The sequence below is a fragment of the Elephas maximus genome, chromosome 5 (assembly GCF_024166365.1).
Source record: "Elephas maximus indicus isolate mEleMax1 chromosome 5, mEleMax1 primary haplotype, whole genome shotgun sequence".
NCBI lineage: Eukaryota > Metazoa > Chordata > Mammalia > Proboscidea > Elephantidae > Elephas > Elephas maximus.
The window spans coordinates 88,228,277-88,245,508 of NC_064823.1; the positions used below are offsets into that span (position 1 = coordinate 88,228,277).

Sequence of the window (17,232 nt, forward strand, 5' to 3'; positions counted from 1 at the left end):
ATATGGTTACCAAATATTTTCTCCCCTTCTGTAGGTTGTCTCTTCTTCACTTTGTTGTTACATCTTTGTTCCACTAAATTTTTAATTTTTATGAATTCCAATTTATCTCTTTTGTCTTTGTTGCTTGTGCTTTTGGTGCCATATCTAAGAACCCTGAAACTTGGCCCTGGGCCATTACTCTTGTGTTTTTTCTAATAGTTTCATGGCTTTATTTCTTACAATTAGTTCATTGATCCATTTATATATGATGTGAAGCATATGGAGATCCAGTTGTGCCAGCAACATTTATTGAAGAAACTATTCTTTCCCCATTTAATGGACTTAGCACTCTAATTGAAAATCAATTAACCATAGATGTATGGGTTTGTTTCTCTATTCTCAATTCTATTTCGTTGGTATATATATTTACCGTTATGCCAGTATTACACTGCTTTGGTTACTGTAGATTTATTAAAAAAAAAAAAAATAGTATGTTTTAAAATTGAGAAGTGTGAATGCTCCTATTTTGTTCTTTTTCAAGATTGCTTTGGCTGTTCAGGGCCCCTTGCAATTTCAGTATAAATCTGAAGGTTGACTTTTTCATTTCTGCAAGGAAGGCTGTTGGAATTTTGGTAGGGATTGTGTTGAATCCATGAATTTCTCTGGGTAGTATTTGTGTCTTAACAATAGTAAGTCTTCAAATACCAATTCTTTTTTTTTTTTTTTAAGTGAACAAAGTTTGCAGGTCTACTTTGTACTCTTGATTTGGGGAAAGAAAGTGATAATGAAGGGGAAAAATACCAGAACAACCACCAAAAATGGGATGAATCCTTTCTCTGATGAATTATTCTGAAAAGAAATAAACAAGGGGTAAGAAATGAGAGAAAAACAAACCAAAAGACTGAAGGCATCACCTGAATTGAATACCAAAGCTCTTTCTTATTGGCTAATGTAAATTTACCTTGGAGGATGATAATTTCCCCTTAGTATTTTTAGAATATTATTGATACTACAGTACCAAATCAGTAACTTGAGTAAAGAGGTTTCCACACGGGGAGGGCTCAAGAAATTTATAATCTCTTAACATCTAGCAGCCAGGGTGGTGAAGATGACACGTTAATAAGATTTTAAATATAAACGCACCTTAAACCCCTCAAAAAGCTATTACCAATGATTCAAGATTTTTAGTTTTAGAATTATCCCACATTTTAGTCAGTTAAAAGTTAAGCTTTTTGGGACACATGGTCTTAGGGTTTGATCATTTTGTACATTAATATTAAGAGAGAAAAGAAGCACTGAAAGAAATGAGGGGAAGAAAACATCACAAAACAGAATAAAAGAAGTAATAAAACAGACTGGAGACTTACGTTTGTGAAGAGGCTTTCTTTTATTTTTTTATCTTCCGTGGTTGTGAATTTTTCTTTAATTCCAGCATTGCATTTGGTTAGCTTACAGTCCTTATTTATTTCATTGCTTTCAGTTACTTTGCTTAATTTTGTGACCTTATTCCCTTTTTCTGAATGAAGGGGCCTATGAATATCAAAATATTTGAAATATTATCAAAACTGCGCAGGGCTCCTGAATTTATTAAATAAACAAAAGGCATATAATATGATAGCAAGTACTAGGAAGTTAAGTTTATGCAGTATGATAATGAGCTTCATGGAGAATTACAAAACCACCTGTTTTAAATCCTGAATTTTGGTAAAGGTATTGTTTCTCAACTAGTTCTGCATCAGAAGATTTTGAACTAGTTCTCCAGGGAAGGAGGAGATTTTTGAAAGAGCGTTAGCAGAAGACAGTGGTTAGATACGGTGGATGTGCGTGTGTGTGTGTGTGTGTGTTTGGTGGTGTAGTGATGTGGTAGGCTCTGAGTAACATAAAGACACACTGTGCTTGGTAGTATTGATGAGATATTGCCACCTATGTGATCAGGAAGGATCCTTTGGATGGTATAAATGATTAACAGACTTGGCTGCCAACCAAAATGTTGGAGAGGTTCAAGTCCACCCAGAGGCATCTTGGAAAAAGGTCTGATGATCTACTTCCAAAAAATCATCCATTGAAAACCCCGATAGAGTACAGTTCTGACATACACAGGATCTCCATGAGTCACAATTGACTCAACGGCAACTAGTGCATGGTTGGAGAAAGACTAGACAAGTGCCCCAATTTAAATTTCACCATTTTTTCTAGATCGAAACCCATAGTCATCATTTCCATCTTAACATCTAAGTTTCTCCAAATATTTATTACAGAACTAGGGGTCCACGGTTTTTTCCAAAACCATGCATTTTTGAGTCTTGTTGCAAGCCACTGAAACCATCTCTGGCTAGCTTGAACAAGAGGTTATTGGAGAGAAGGATTCAGAATTAATGAAAATTGAGTACTAAGTGATCAAAGTAGCTCTCAGGGGTAAAAGGCAAAACAAATAGCAAAGACATCTAACTGGAATAATCTGAGCACTATACAGAAACTGAGACAAAACATCTAAACTTTTCTTCACTTTCAGGTTAGTTAGTTAAGATTAACAGTTCTGGGAGAGAGGGTCTGATTGGGGTTCATATGTTGCCTATAACAGAGCATGGAGAAGTATGACCTGCTTCTTTTAGTTTCCACAATGAGAACTCAGGTATGTGCACATGGCTTCACACTAAGACCACACACAATAGAGGAAAGAAATGTCTCCAAATGGAATTCAGAGAGCTTTTAAAAGTGGAAGTTTGAGAATTCACACAATTTAAATGCTTGAGAATCATCTCATTTATGTCAACTATTAAATCAAACAATCATGGCTTAAATAGTCTGCAAATCATTTGTATTTAATACATTTTACCAAATATGTGTGGCTTATAATTAAAGTAGCCCAAGTTTGGCATTACCAAGACGCATAGTCTATGCTTAGAATTACTTTTATTTGCAAAGGTGGTAACTAGCACATCAGAGAATTTTACTATAGATAAATAAGCTGGTGATCTGTTATCTGGCCATCATAGCATGTATTTATTTACTTATTTGTTCATTGTCTGATTTTTCCATTAGAATGTAACCTCTATGTGAGCAAGAATCTTTTTTGTGTTAATCTTAATGCCTAGCAAAAAGAAAAGCTTCAGACACAGCAATAAAAGCTATTCTCTCCTCTTCTCCCTAGATAGATAAGAAATGAATAATAGGGTTTCTGAATTTCATTTTCCGAGTTCCTCTCGTATTATCCAATAACACTGCTCACTAAAATTAGCTTCGCTAGTTTAAATTTGGAGAGCCTGAATCCTACATGACTTTCTGCCTTTCTGCTTTTGTACTCATAACAAACATTGCTCAAGAAGTGCTTTGATTTGAAAAAGCATGACTTTTCAAATCTATGAAAAGGAGTCACTAAAATAAGAATTTTATTTTGAATGTACCATAAGAGATTTTCTCATTCTTATACCTGTGAGAGTAAATCAGTGTGAGATATTTTCTCCATAATTCCATGGGGGTTGAATGAGAAACTTCAATCCTGGAAAGACTTACAAGCTTTGACACAAGAAGGGCTTGCTTTCCTGGCACCCAGTGTTATTCCACTTTAAGAATTCTGCAGAAATGAAACAAATAGACTGTGTAATAATCAATGGTTTCTTAGCAATCTTGGGCAAGTTACTTACATTCTTCTCCGAAGTACTTAACTGGTAAAACTGAATATGTATATTGCAAACTGAACATTTATTTGCAAAATAATACTATGTAAGGGAAAAAAGTTTATGATGGAATACATTTGGTGAATGTTGATTAAATGCTATCAAAGCTTTTTTTTTTTTTTTTTACTGCAGGAATTTTCAGAATTTTTTATTCACTAATGTGTCTTACAAATTTCCAAGAGAAAAGTTAAAGGAGGTAGTCTTTTCTAAACATATTTGCTAAAGGAACTCTTTCTATTTTGACCTAAAAATTACTTGTCCTTGGAAATTTTGAGAAATTTCAGCATAAATAAAAACAGGCCTTGTGCAGCTCAGATTTTTTTTTTTTAATACTTTGTTTATCACATTCTCTCACCTTCTGATGCTATAAGCTCCACACAGAATTCTTTTTCTATAGCGACTTTCTGGTGATCTTTCAATGATTCCTGCTGTCCATTTCCAGGTCTGTGCTGAATTTTCTGTAGGCCATTCAGAATCAAGATAATTAATTCCAAATATAAAAAATTATAATACAAGTAGAGAGTTATTAAGACCTGGGCCTTCTTTGGCCATGTTATAATACAAACATGGAATAGATTAAAAAGCAAGCAATTTTTGAAGTTGTAAGAAGTTATATAAGTAATATATAACTAATTTCCAGTATTTTCTATAGTCTATAGGTTTTTTTTTATATTTTTTTTATATATATAGGTTATAAAATCTCATAGCTGAGAGAAATTCTAATTCTGATTGTAATATAAGTAAGTCAGCAACTGGTTTATACATGTAGTTACTAGGGAGATAGACCCAACTAACATTGTTCATGAGTGAATGAGCAAACACATGGATAGGGGACCAATTATTGAGCTCACAGTCCGTGAGAAAAGGAGATCAATAAAAATATTTATGATAAACCTGACTGCTTATAGAATGTATTTCCCTAGTATTCACACTGAGTCCCTTAATTTGAGTATTCAGAAATATATAATGACAATATAATTTTAAATTTTATTATCATAGCAATAGACTGACACCATATTATATGCATATTATACAGCAATAAAATCATGTCACATAAGCAAAAGGAATAAACTAGAGGTTGCTAATGTACTACACATAATATTCTCTTTATTTTAAATCAAAGCTTTCTTGCAAATATTGCAGAGATGTTGCTGGTTTCCCTTGAGGAAGTAATAGCCATAAACTCAAACAATATATAACATTGTGTAGTGATCATAGTTTTCTAAGAAAAAGCTCTGTGACCTACCAGATTCAAGACAGGAACTTTTATTCCATTAGGAAATTTAGACCCTTCATAATTAAAATCATTAGTTCTTTAGTTGAAAACAAAATGCTGAATTTGATTAATTTCCACAATCACTTTATATTGGGAATCTAGTGAAAACTAAGAGAATGCATATATAGGCTAATTAGCAGTCTCATACTACCCTCACATAGAGAACAAAGAAAAGAATATCTATTTATTATGTAATCATATGCACACACAGACACACTTTTAGAAAGACAATTTAGCAATATACCTCTGTATGTTTTTCTAATCTAATCCAGATGTTTTCACTCAGTTGGTACTTTTTCGCCAAAGCAGCAATGGCAGAGATGTCATTTAAGTTTTGAATGGTGATAAATTGAAGACCACGTTGCTGGCATGTATCCTGAAAAGACAAAGTTAATCTTGACATTTTGTCTTATTTTGCACATTATGCTAAATTTAAAGAAAACAACTCCATCTCCAAATTTTAAAGTTATAAATGAGTAGTCTGGAAGAACCAGAGCAATGAAAGAGAAGGCTTAAAATTGTCACCCAAAGCATGGATACATACCTGTGCCTGAGCCCAGTTCAATTTTTGGTTAAAGTAAGTAAAGCACTTAGGTATGTAATTTGATGAATTAAGAGGGCACATAGAACCATTCTGGGAAAAACTAGAAGCCCTGCTGAGAAGCAATAACAGAACAACCAAAATCACGTTCATCTCTGATGCCTTCCTGAAACCTGTAAAAAAGAAAAATATATGGTTAGAGATAGTAATTAACTAAACACTGAAGCACAATATTTTCATGTAACCTTTCTTATATTAATGCATAGTGTTTCATTAGTTACTCCATTTTGGTATCCCAGACAATTAGGGGGAGCTATTTTTATTGTAGTCTTTTTTTTTTTTTTTATTATAGTCTTAGGAAGCAAAGGACAGCCTGCATCCTACAATCATACAAAGAGAGAGCAGCTCTAAATCCAAAGAGGAAAGAATGCATTAGTTGCTAGACAATGAATAGAATATGAGGTTCAAAAGTTAGAACTAAGGCAATGGAATGGGTGGATAGTTGTACATGATGTTGTGGAAGAACAGGTAGTTACTCCAAATTGGTGGTTTGGACACAATTAATACAACTCCATTTTCCACTTTAGGGAGTGGGATTTTTACATCTTGCTTAGTTTATCTCCCCAAATTTCCACATCATTGAATGCATGGCATTTGGTGAATGATCCCAAACTTCCTAGCATTAATTATTGATATCTGGAGTGATACTGAAATGATCTTTCCAACCAAATCTCATAATAATCTCCTTAACACACCCCATACTGCAGTCAGCTGGCCAATTTCTATTGCTCCATTTAATTGCAGTTTTCTCTCCTCTCTGCCCTTGTGCTACCTTCTCAAACTGTTGAGATTCACTCATCTTTAGGCAAAAGAAGTAACAAATGATGAAGAAAGAATAAGTTCTGGAATAAAAGAGATCTCAGTTCAGCATTAATCTCCACGTACATGTACAGTTGGACAAGATTAAAAAAAGATGTTTTTGAGTAAAATATACTTTTTTGTTCTTTTGTCACATACAAACTTGTTTAGTTTTGCAAAGACAGCAAAATCTTGACTCGTAATTAGGATAAAGAAGTGTTGAGCTGTTCTGGAAAAAGAAGTAAAAGAATATCTGTCAGGGAAGAAGAAAGTGTTTATCTGCTTGTTAATTTTTGGCTTCATTCCCAGAACCCAGTGCCGTTTCTTCATTAGGCTCATTGAAACAAGATTATATGGGTCGTGAATCTAGGGGTGACAAGGTTCGAGTAACTCTGATTTATAAAACAGGCAAACCCCAGCATATGACAGTAAGGTGGGGACAAGGAGAATGATGTTTTGTGAGAGACTCTTTGTCCGAAGTTCAACTGTGGACTCTAGGGGCACTTTTTACCATACTTTGATTTTAGTGTACTTTTCTGCATTATAACCCTCCTTATGATAAAAAAAAAAAAAAAATGTTCCACTGCTATTCATAAGGTTTTCACTGGCTAATGCTTTTCAGAAGTAGACTTCCGGGTCCTTCTTCCTAGTCTGTCTTAGTCTGGAAACTCAGCTGAAACCCATCCTCCTTGGGTGACTCTGCTTGTATATGAATACTGGTGGCATAGCTTCCAGCATCACAGCCACACACAAGCCCCCACAGTATGGCAAACTGACAGACATGTGGGCAGATTGGAAGACACTCAAAAGATGACTAGGGAAAAGCGGCCTCCTCTAGGTAGAGTCCACCTCAATGACTTGGATGGAGTAAGGCATTCAGGACTTTCATTTGCTAACGTGACATGTCTCAAAATGAGAAGAAACAGTTGCAAACATCCATTAATGATTGGAATCTGGAGTGTATGAAGTGTGAATCTAGGAAAAATGGAAATCTTAAAAAATGAAGTGGAACACATAAACATCAATATCCTAGGCATTAGTGAGCTGAAATGGACTGGTATTGGCCATTTCGAAGCAGACAATCATATAGTCTACTATGCTGGGAATGACAACTCGAAGAGGAATGGTGTTTCATTCATCGTCAAAAAGAACATTTCAAGATCTATCCTGAAGTGCAACACTGTCAGTGATAAGATAATATCCATATGCCTACAAGGAAGACCAGTTAATACGACTATTATTCAAATTTACACACCAACCACTAAGGCCAAAGATGAAGAAATAGAAGATTTTTATCAGCTGCTACAGTCTGAAATTGATCAAATGTGCAATCAGGATGCATTGATAATTATTGGTGATGGGAATGCAAAAGTTGGAAACAAAGAAGAAGGATCAGTAGTTGGAAAATATGGCCTTGGTGATAGAAACAATGCTGGGGATCGAATGATAAAATTTTGCAGGACCAATGACTTCTTCATTGCAAATACCTTCTTTCACCAACATAAACAGTGACTATACACATGGACCTCACCAGATGGAACTAGAGAAATCAAATTGACTACATCTGTGGAAAGAGACGATGGAAGAGCTCAATATCATCAGCCAGAAAAAGACCAGGGGCCGACTGTGGAACAGACCATCAATTGCCCACATGCAAGTGCAAGTGTAAACTGAAGAAAATCAGAGCAAGTTCACGAGAGCCAAAATATGACCTTGAGTATATCCCACCTAAATATAGAGACCATCTGAAGAATAGATTGGACGCATTGAACGCTAGTGACCGAAGACCAGACGAGTTGTGGAATGACATCAAGGACATCATACATGAAGAAAGCAAGAGGTCATTGAAAAGAAAGAAAAGATCAAAGTGGATGACAGAGGAGACTCTGAAACTTGCTTACAAACGTCGAGCAGCTAAAGCAAAAGGAAGAATTGATGAATTAAAAGAACTGAACAGAAGACAAAGTAAAATATTACAATGACATGTACAAAGAGCTGGAGATAGAAAACCAAAAGGGGAGAACATTCTCGGCTTTTCTCAAGCTGAAAGAACTGAGGGAAAAATTCAAGCCTTGAGTTGCAGTAGTGAAGGACTCTATGGGGAAGATATTAAAGGACACAGAAAGCATCAAAAGAAGATGGAAGGAATACACAGATTCATTATACCAAAAAGAATTAGTCGATGTTCGACCATTTCAGTAGATAGCATATGATCAGGAACAGATGGTACTAAAGGAAGAAGTCCAAGCTGCTCTGAAAAGAGCACTAGCAAAAACAAAGCTCCAGGAATTCATGGAATATCAATTGAGATGTTTCAACAAATGGTTGCAGTGCTGGAGGTGCTCATTTGTCTATGCCAAGAAATATGGAAGACAGCTTCCTGGCCAACTGACTGGAAGAGATCCATATTTATGCCTGTTCCCAAGAAAGGTGATCCAACTGAATGCAGAAATTATAGAACAACATCATTAATATCACATGCAAGCAAAATTTTGCTGAAGATCATTCAAAAATGGCTGCAGCAGTATATTGACAGGGAACTGCCAGAAATTCAGGCCAGTTTCAGAAGAGGACGTGGAACCAGGGATGTAATTGCTGATGTCAGATGGATCCCTGGCTGAAAACAGAGAATACCAGAAGGCTGTTTACCTGTGTTTTATTGACCATGCAAAGGCATTTGACTGTGTGGATCATAACAAATTATGGATAACATTGCGAAGAATGAGAATTCCAGAACACTTAATTGTGCTCATGAGGAAACTTTACATAGATCAAGAGGCAGTTATTTGGACAGAACAAGGGGATACTGATTGGTTTAAAGTCAGGAAAGGTGTGCGTCAGGGTTGTATCCTTTCACCATAACTATATAGTCTGTAGGCTGAGCAAATAATCCAAGAAGCTGGACTATATGAAGAACAACGAGGCATCAGGATTGGAGGAAGACTCATTAACAACTTGCGTTATGCAGATGACACAACCTTGCTTGCTGAAAATAAAGCGGACTTGAAGCACTTTCTAATGAAGACCAGATACCACAGCCTTCAGTATGGATTACACCTCAACATAAAAGAAAACAAAATCTTCACAACTGGACCAATAAGCCACATCATGTTAAATGGAGAAAAGACTGAAGTTGTCAAGGATTTCATTTTATTTGGATCCACAATCAACACCCATGGAACCAACAGTCAAGAAATCAAACAACTCATTGTATTGGGTAAACCTGCTGCAAAGGACCTCTTTAAAGTGTTAAAAAGCAAAGATGTCACCTTGAAGACTAAGGTGCACCTGACCCAAGCCATGGTATTTTCAATTGCTTCATATGCATGTGAAAGCTGGACAATGAATAAGGAAGACTGAAGAAGAACTGACGCCTTTGAATTGTGGTATTGGTGAAGAATATTGAATATACCATGGACTGCCAAAAGAACAAACAAATATGTCTTGGAAGAAGTGCAACCAGAACGCTCTTAGAAGCAAGGATGGCGAGACTGTGTCTTACATACTGTGGACATGTTGTTGCGTGGGATCAGTCCCTGGAGAAGGACGTCATGCTTGGCAAAGTACAGGGTCAGTGGAAAAGAGGAAGAACCTTAAAAAGGTGGATTGACACAGTGGCTGCGATAATGAGCTCAAGCATAACAACGATTGTAAGGATGGCGCAGGACTGGGCAGTGTTTCGTTCTCTTGTGTGAAGGGTTGCTATAAGTTGGAACTGACTTGATGGCACCTAACAACAACAACAGCATGATAAAAAATGGGACTCAGGAAACCTGGTGGAAGGGGAGTCCTAGAGTTCAAAACAGGACTCAATTTTTTTTTTATAGTACTTTAGATGAAGGTTTGCAGAACTAGTTTCTTATCAAACAGTACACACATTGTCCTATGACATTGGTTAACAACCCTACGACATGTCAACACTCTCCCTTCTCAACCCTGGGTTCCCTATTACAGGACTCAATTCTGTTAAAATCTCAGAGAATCCGGATTCTAAGAAGATTCAAAATAAATAATTTACTGAGGATATATTTGGAAACCCTGGTGGCGTAGTGGTTAAGAGCTACAGCTGCTAACCAAAAAGTTTCGAAGTTCGAATCCACCAGGTGCTCCTTGGAAACTCTGTGGGGAAGGGTAAGGATATATTTAAGATCAAAGACCAAGTTAATTATGAAGGGAAGTGGCCAAGACTAAAAACAGATATTATGTCCCTTCAGAGCATGTCACTCCTATCAACCAGAATCCTTCACTGAGTAACAATCTGAAGCTTGGTAGGTGTGCTAGCCAATGAAGAGAAAGCCAGGGAGATTAAGCGAGAAGAGATGCAAAGAATTATAGAAATAGACGGGAAATAATCCACAGTAATGTTTTTAACATTCTAGTTAAACCATTTAACTACTTTGTTGTAAAAAAAAAAAAAATTGAATTGCATAGATGAACACAATTGAGTTCTTGGTCAAAAAAAAAAAGTGTTTAATGTATGTTATGATGACATATAAACAGGGTAGACCTTTTCTAAAAACAAACAAAAAAGCATTCCAAATGTACTTACTTCTTTCTGGAACTTGGAAATAAAATGAAAAGGGTAACATTTTTAATATGAGCCTATGTTATCAGATCTATTCTTTAGAACACATTTTTTACACTGGTGTAAGACAGACCTAATTTTACAGAAATACTTTGAGTGGAATTATAAATAAATTGGTTGCATAGGGAATTAGTCACATTTGCCATTTAAGAAATATCTACAATGTGACATGCACCTTACCCTCATAGCACACTTCATAATGGGCCTTCACAGTTTAACCCTTCCCTTGTTGATTGCCTTTATCCCACTCTTTTTTCTTTTTATTAAAATAACTTCTAAATGTGTAATTTTTAATATGTCTACTGTTGTTGCTGTGGTTGCTGTGGTTGGGTGTCCTCGAATTGGTTCCAATTCGTAGTGACCCTATGTACAGCAGAACAAAACAGTGCCCAGTCCTGCACCATCCTCACAATCATTGCTATGTTTAGCCCATTGTTGCAACTACTGTGTCAATCTATTTCATTGAGGGTTTTCCTCTTTTTCACTCACCCTCTACTTTACCAAGTATGATGTTTTTTCCAGAGACTGTCCCTACTGATAACATATCTAAAGTACATGAAATGAAGTCTCACCATCGTCACTTCCAAGGAGCATTCTGGCTGTACTTTTTCCAAGGCAGATTTTTCATTCTTCTGGCAGTCCATAGTACATTCTATTAGTCTGTTAGTAGTGTGTATATTTTGCCTAATTTCCTATAGAATGTAAAACAGGTATCTTCGTCAATATCGTTTACTGATGTATCCTGGGAACCTAAAAAGGTCCCTGATTCACAGTATTTGGTCAACAAATAGATTTTGAATAATGCATGGTTGCCAAATAGTAATGCAGAGACCCTTAAATAATATAAAGGTTATTATCCATTATACTGGAATACCATACCTTCTAGGGCTCTAATTTTAAGAATGCAGATTTATGTTGCTGTTTATGAATCTGCTACCTCCACTGATTTAAAGTTACCATTTGAATGTGCTAGTTACAAGGAAGTGCAGAACATCATTTGTGTTGTATAATCTCTACAACTATTAAATTTATAGATATCCTTTCTGTAATTATGTTTTATAAAAAGGATTAAAATATAGATAAGGAATTGGTTGATGCAAATAGATTATGTCTTTGAAGTATAATTTTTGTAAGTGTTAAATGGTGCATTAGGACATTAAGATGTTACAGATAGAGTACTTGGAAAGAAACACAACGTACTTCCTAGAAATGTTCCGAACTCATTGGCAATTATTTGAAGGTAGTTAGTCCCAGGAAATTCTTTGCTAGGCATATTTCGGTGACATCAGGCCTTCAGTGTCAATATCTTTCTTTAGTCAAAATTAAATGTATACACGTGAAAAAGACCAAATTACTATTTTAATTTATAAAAATGATTGGCAGACCTAGATTTGCTTAGATATAGGTGGATGGTAATTACTTTGTATATTCCCTTTAAATATAAACTCTCAAAATACTGGACAGGAAAAGACTAGAAGCTTATCACATCGAATTATATAGTCTAAAAAGTTCCATTCTGTTACTGATCTACTTACATTGATATAAGAGATCATTTGGTAAATTGTATTAATAATTATCCTTCTCAGAATTTAAGGCTAAGCTAAGCTCAAAATTTTTTTTTTCTTAACATATTTGATTCTTTAGTACTCGAAAAAGAAATAAGACACATTATAAGAATATGGGAGTTCCTGGGTGGTACAAATGGTTAAGCACTCCACTACTTACAGAAATATCAGCAGTTTGAACCCACCCGAAGGATCCTCTTAAGACAGGCCTGGTAACCTGCTTCCGAAAGGTTATCGTCTTGAAAACTCTATGGAAAACTTCTACTTTGTGCACATGAGGTAGCCATGAGTCAAAATCTACTCAACAGAAACTAACAACAACAATATATGAACAAAGATCGTTTCAGGTAATGAGAAGAAAAAGCACTTCCATTTCAAAATTGTAATTCTAAAAGTTATATTTATATTTAATATTCATAAATTGAAAAAAAAGATTGTTAAATATGCTTAAAATTTCCAAGTAGAAATTTGCATAACTCATATCTAATCAGAGAATGGCTGACTTGCAATGACAGCAGCTGCTGAGGACCCTGACAATTTCAGTCAGAAATCAGTTTGACCAAGTTTTTGCTTTTGGACCCAGTTCTTCCATCTTACAATGTGTTTTTGTCCTGGACATATCTTCCATGACTTACTAAGCTTTAATCCTCGGATTCCCTTCTTGAACCTACAGTTGTTGATGTTGTTAGGTGCCGTTGAGTCAGTTCCAATTCATAGCAACCCTATGCACGGCACAACGAAACACTGCCCGGTCTTGCGCCATCCTTACAATCATTGTTATGCTTGAGCTCATTGTTGCAGCTACTGTGCCAATCCACCTCGTTGACGGCCTTCAACTTTTCCAGTGACCCTGTACTTTGCCAAGTATGATGTCCTTCTCCAGGGACTGATGCCTCCTGACAACATGTCCAAAGTATGTAAGATGCAGTTTTGCTGTTCTTGCTTCTAAGGAGCATTCTGGTTGTTGTACTTCTTCCAAGACAGACTTGTTTGTTCTTTTGGCAGTCCACGGTATATTTGGTATTCTTTGCCAACACCACAATTCAAAGGTGTCATTTCTTCTTTGGTCTTCCTTATTCACCGTCCAGCTTTTGCATGCATATGATACGACTGAAAATACCATGGCTTGGGTCAGGCACACCTCAGTCTTCAAGGTGACATCTTTGCTCTTCAACATTTTAAAGAGGTCCTTTGCAGCAGATTTACCCAATGCAATGAGTCATTTGCTTTCTTGACTGCTGCTTTCATGGCTGTTGATTGTGGATCCAATAAAATGAAATGGAACACATAAAATCGTTACCCTAGACATTAATGAGCTGAAATGGACTGGTATTGGCCATTTTGAATCAGACAGTCATATAGTCTACTATGCCAGGAATGACAACTTGAAGCAGAACCTACAGTTAGTTAGCAAATCAAATATTTTGTTTCATAAGTAATTAAATGGTGATTCTTGTTAAGACAAGTCTTATTATCTTCCTTAAAGATTATAAGTATTAAGTATTAGGCTGAAGTTATTCACATTTGAGATTGTGTGTGTGTGTGTATTTATTTTATGTGTATGTATGCATATGACAGTTTGTATGATCTTTGCAGGCATAGAGATTTGGTTGATATTATTAATCACATGTCCCTGGGCACATATATAAACTCAGTCATAATTTCAATTAGAAAAATCTCCAAAGTTTTTAATAATTATGTTGTATCCTCTTTCATGTACCTAAAAAATTAGCATTAGGTTTATAACAATAATTGTTGATGTTTATTGAGTACTTACAAAGTTCCAGCTACTTTACATACATTAAGCTATTTTATTCTTGCAAACACGCTTTGAGAGTAGAACTGCCTCACAGAATTTCCAACCTAGTGGATTCAAACTGCCGACCTTTTGTTTAGCAACCATAGCTCTTAACCACTACACCACCAGGGTTTCCAAATTAACTACAAGTTCTATCGAATCCACCACTTTAATGAATCTCCTGTAAATTGCCTAAAAAAAAACCCTTAATGTAATCCTCACTTTGTCTTCATCTCTCTTTGTTTGCTCTAATAACCTCTTGACTGGACTTGAATTTGCCACGCTGCAGTTTAACAGATGTTCCTAAAGCTTTAATATGAAAATGTCAGTCTTCTGTGTAAAAGCCTAAATCTTCCACAACCCCAAAAGCTAAATTAGTTCCTATATATTCTCAATAACTTATGCTTATCTTTAACACAGCACTCGTCTCACTATATTGGTAATTTACATATTCAGACTATACTGTAAAAGTTTCTGAAATAGAGGAACTGCACATTGTTTGCCATAATTAACAGTATGTAATCGTTCAATGAAGAAGAGCTATAAATGAACAAAAATGACATTTGAAACATCACATTAAATGCTTTAAACTGAAACAAGGAAATGCACCTATTGCCACTAATGATATATCTGTTTTTAAAACTCCAATCATTACAGGCTCTAAAGATCACTCCAGAAGCTAAATGTCTTTCCTATGAAATACACTGTAATCTTCATTTTACCACTGTTGGAAAAGGGTAACTAAGGATGCTTTTGAAGATAAGTGTAAAATAATGCATAGTTAAGTAGAACATATTTAACAAAACTATAACACAATTCTAATTTGAAATTCATATTTATTGAATTTTACCCTAAAGTCCATAAGCAGTTTTTTATCCTTTGACTTTCTTACTTCCAGGAGATGCTCAATTTTTTTTAATTGAACATTTATAATTAAACATACTCTAATAAGGTGATATATTTAAATTAATATATAAAATATACGTATTTCCTTTCTTTTGATACAATTAAACTTTTTTGAATGTTTAACCAATTAGTCTGGTGTTTTGAATTACTTTACATTGAGATAAGACAGATCCCTCCAACGAATGTGTTCAAAGCTAGATTAGTCACTTCTTAATGAAGATGGTGAAGAAAGAACCAAAGCATCCACATGGTTGGTCTAAAATCCCTTTCTAATTACTTCTATGTCTGTCATTTTTTGATTAAATCTGTATATTATAATCTCTTGATAAGGCTGTTTGGAAACTTCTCTCAGAATTGTCTGCATTGTAGCATTTTTCTGTATATAGTGCAATAGTTCACAGTAATTCTCTTTCAAATGAACATTCCAATATAGATGCCTAACATTCACTTCTTATATAATTTTCTGCTGCCTGGTTGCCATTTAATTACACATACAAAGAGAACTTTAAGGAGTTTGGAGATACTGTGTCCCAACAATACTATTACTTGTATAATTCTGCCTGTTTTATAACTAAAAATTACAATTAAGGTTACTCACCTCAGTGTGGGATGTGGTCTTGTGGCTCTTGATCTCAGTTAGCCGTGTATAAGATTATATTGTGTTCTGAAATGGAATAATATGTAGGCTTAAATGACATTTCAAGTGCTATATTCAAATAATTTTCCATTTTGCATGTTTCTTCTGTAAAGATGATCCATTTATTCAAAACCTGTACTGTTTAATATGTGATATGTCCTGTAAAATATGAGAGAAGAAATAATTTCTCTATGAAAATTATCTGTTGACGAGGATGCCTAGAGATAGAAGAAAAACGAGCCTCCGGAAACCGTAGAGTCTGGTGGAAGGGGAGTGCTAGAGTTCAAAGCAGGACTCAATCATGTTAAAATCTCAGAGTTTCCAGATTCTAAGAAGATTCAAAATAAATACCTTATTGATCTAAGGATGTATTTAGGATAAAAAAAAAAATTGAAGACCAAATTAATTATGAACAGAAGTGACCAAGACAAAAAAAAAAAAAAGATATTATGTTTAAGCATCAACCATGAAGAATTTGAATTAAATATAATGAAGAACATTACTCAAAGCAAAGATTATTGTGCTTTAAAATTAGCTTTTAATTAGTCTATGAAATCTTATTTTGAAAAGATCTTTAAATTCTTTGAGTAACCTCATTATGGAAACACTACGATTTATCTGAAGGTAGAATATCATCTTTCCTTACATTAGAAATCCCTTTTCTCTCTCGAGTGTCTATAGAATTTTCCAGGGAAAATTTTAATAAATTTTGAAAAATTCTCTGAGTATTGGCTTGTTTTCTTCCAAGTCCATTTTTATCTTGATGGAAACTTGCCTCTATAGGAAATGATTCCCTACATTTACTCTCTTTAAATTCTTACCATTTACTCCTTGTTGTTAATTGCTGTTAAACCAAAACCAAACCTGTTGCCATCAAGTAGATTCAGACTCATAGGGACCTTATAGGACAGACTAGACCTGTCCCATAGGGTTTCCAAGCAGAGGCTGGTGGATTCAAACTGTAAACATTTTGATTAGCAGCCAAGCTCTTAACCACTGGGCCCTCAATTCCATTTTGACTCATAGCAACCCTGTGTGAACAGAGTAGAACTGCTCCATGGGATTTTCTTGGCTGTAATCTTTATGAGAGCAGATTGCCAAGTCTTTCCCCCATGGACCGACTGGGTGGATTCAAACTGCCAACCTTTTGGTTAGCAGCCCGATGCTTAACTGTTTATGCCACCCTGCTCCTTTTTTTCTTCCTAATGTATTAAAATTTTGCCTTCTGCCTCATTATTCTCAAAACCTGCCCCCTTCAGAGTCACTAATAACCTCCTTCTAGCTGCTTCCCAGTAGATGCTTCTCAGTCTATGCCTTATTGAACTTCTCTGCAGTATTTGATATTGTTGACCTTCCCATTTTCATGGAACGCTCTCATGTGTTTTCTCTAATAAAATATCTTTCTTATTT

General features: G+C 35.3%; 1 protein-coding gene across 5 annotated transcripts; it reads right to left on the reverse strand.

The window, feature by feature from the left end:
• Positions 1-452: 452 nt before the first annotated feature.
• Positions 453-16,892, reverse strand: LOC126077140 (snaclec bothroinsularin subunit alpha-like). Of its 5 annotated transcripts, none has more exons than XM_049886178.1 (10): positions 16,644-16,890; positions 15,784-15,849; positions 12,117-12,226; positions 11,489-11,608; positions 5,477-5,646; positions 5,177-5,308; positions 4,012-4,114; positions 3,493-3,553; positions 1,347-1,509; positions 453-828 (listed from the first exon to the last, which is right to left on the reverse strand). In XM_049886178.1, the coding sequence occupies exons 4-10, from the start codon at positions 11,508-11,510 to the stop codon at positions 727-729; spliced, it is 753 nt and encodes a 250-aa protein (XP_049742135.1). In that variant the 5' UTR covers positions 11,511-11,608; positions 12,117-12,226; positions 15,784-15,849; positions 16,644-16,890; the 3' UTR covers positions 453-726. The 5 variants fall into 5 exon arrangements, with proteins under 5 accessions (XP_049742135.1, XP_049742134.1, XP_049742133.1 ...); XM_049886177.1 differs by lacking the exon at positions 12,117-12,226 and adding an exon at positions 12,667-12,792; XM_049886176.1 differs by lacking the exon at positions 12,117-12,226 and adding an exon at positions 12,642-12,792.
• Positions 16,893-17,232: the final 340 nt, after the last annotated feature.

Excerpts from the sequence above, each read along its gene's own strand:
- LOC126077140 (XM_049886175.1), bottom strand. The coding sequence starts at position 11,510 with ATGCTCCTTGGAAGTGACGATG. Across the intron at positions 5,309-5,476 it reads TGAACTGGGCTCAGGCACAG|GATACATGCCAGCAACGTGG; the intron begins GTATGTATCCAT and ends TTGTCTTTTCAG. Across the intron at positions 829-1,346 it reads AAGAAAGCCTCTTCACAAAC|AATAATTCATCAGAGAAAGG; the intron begins GTAAGTCTCCAG and ends ATTTCTTTTCAG.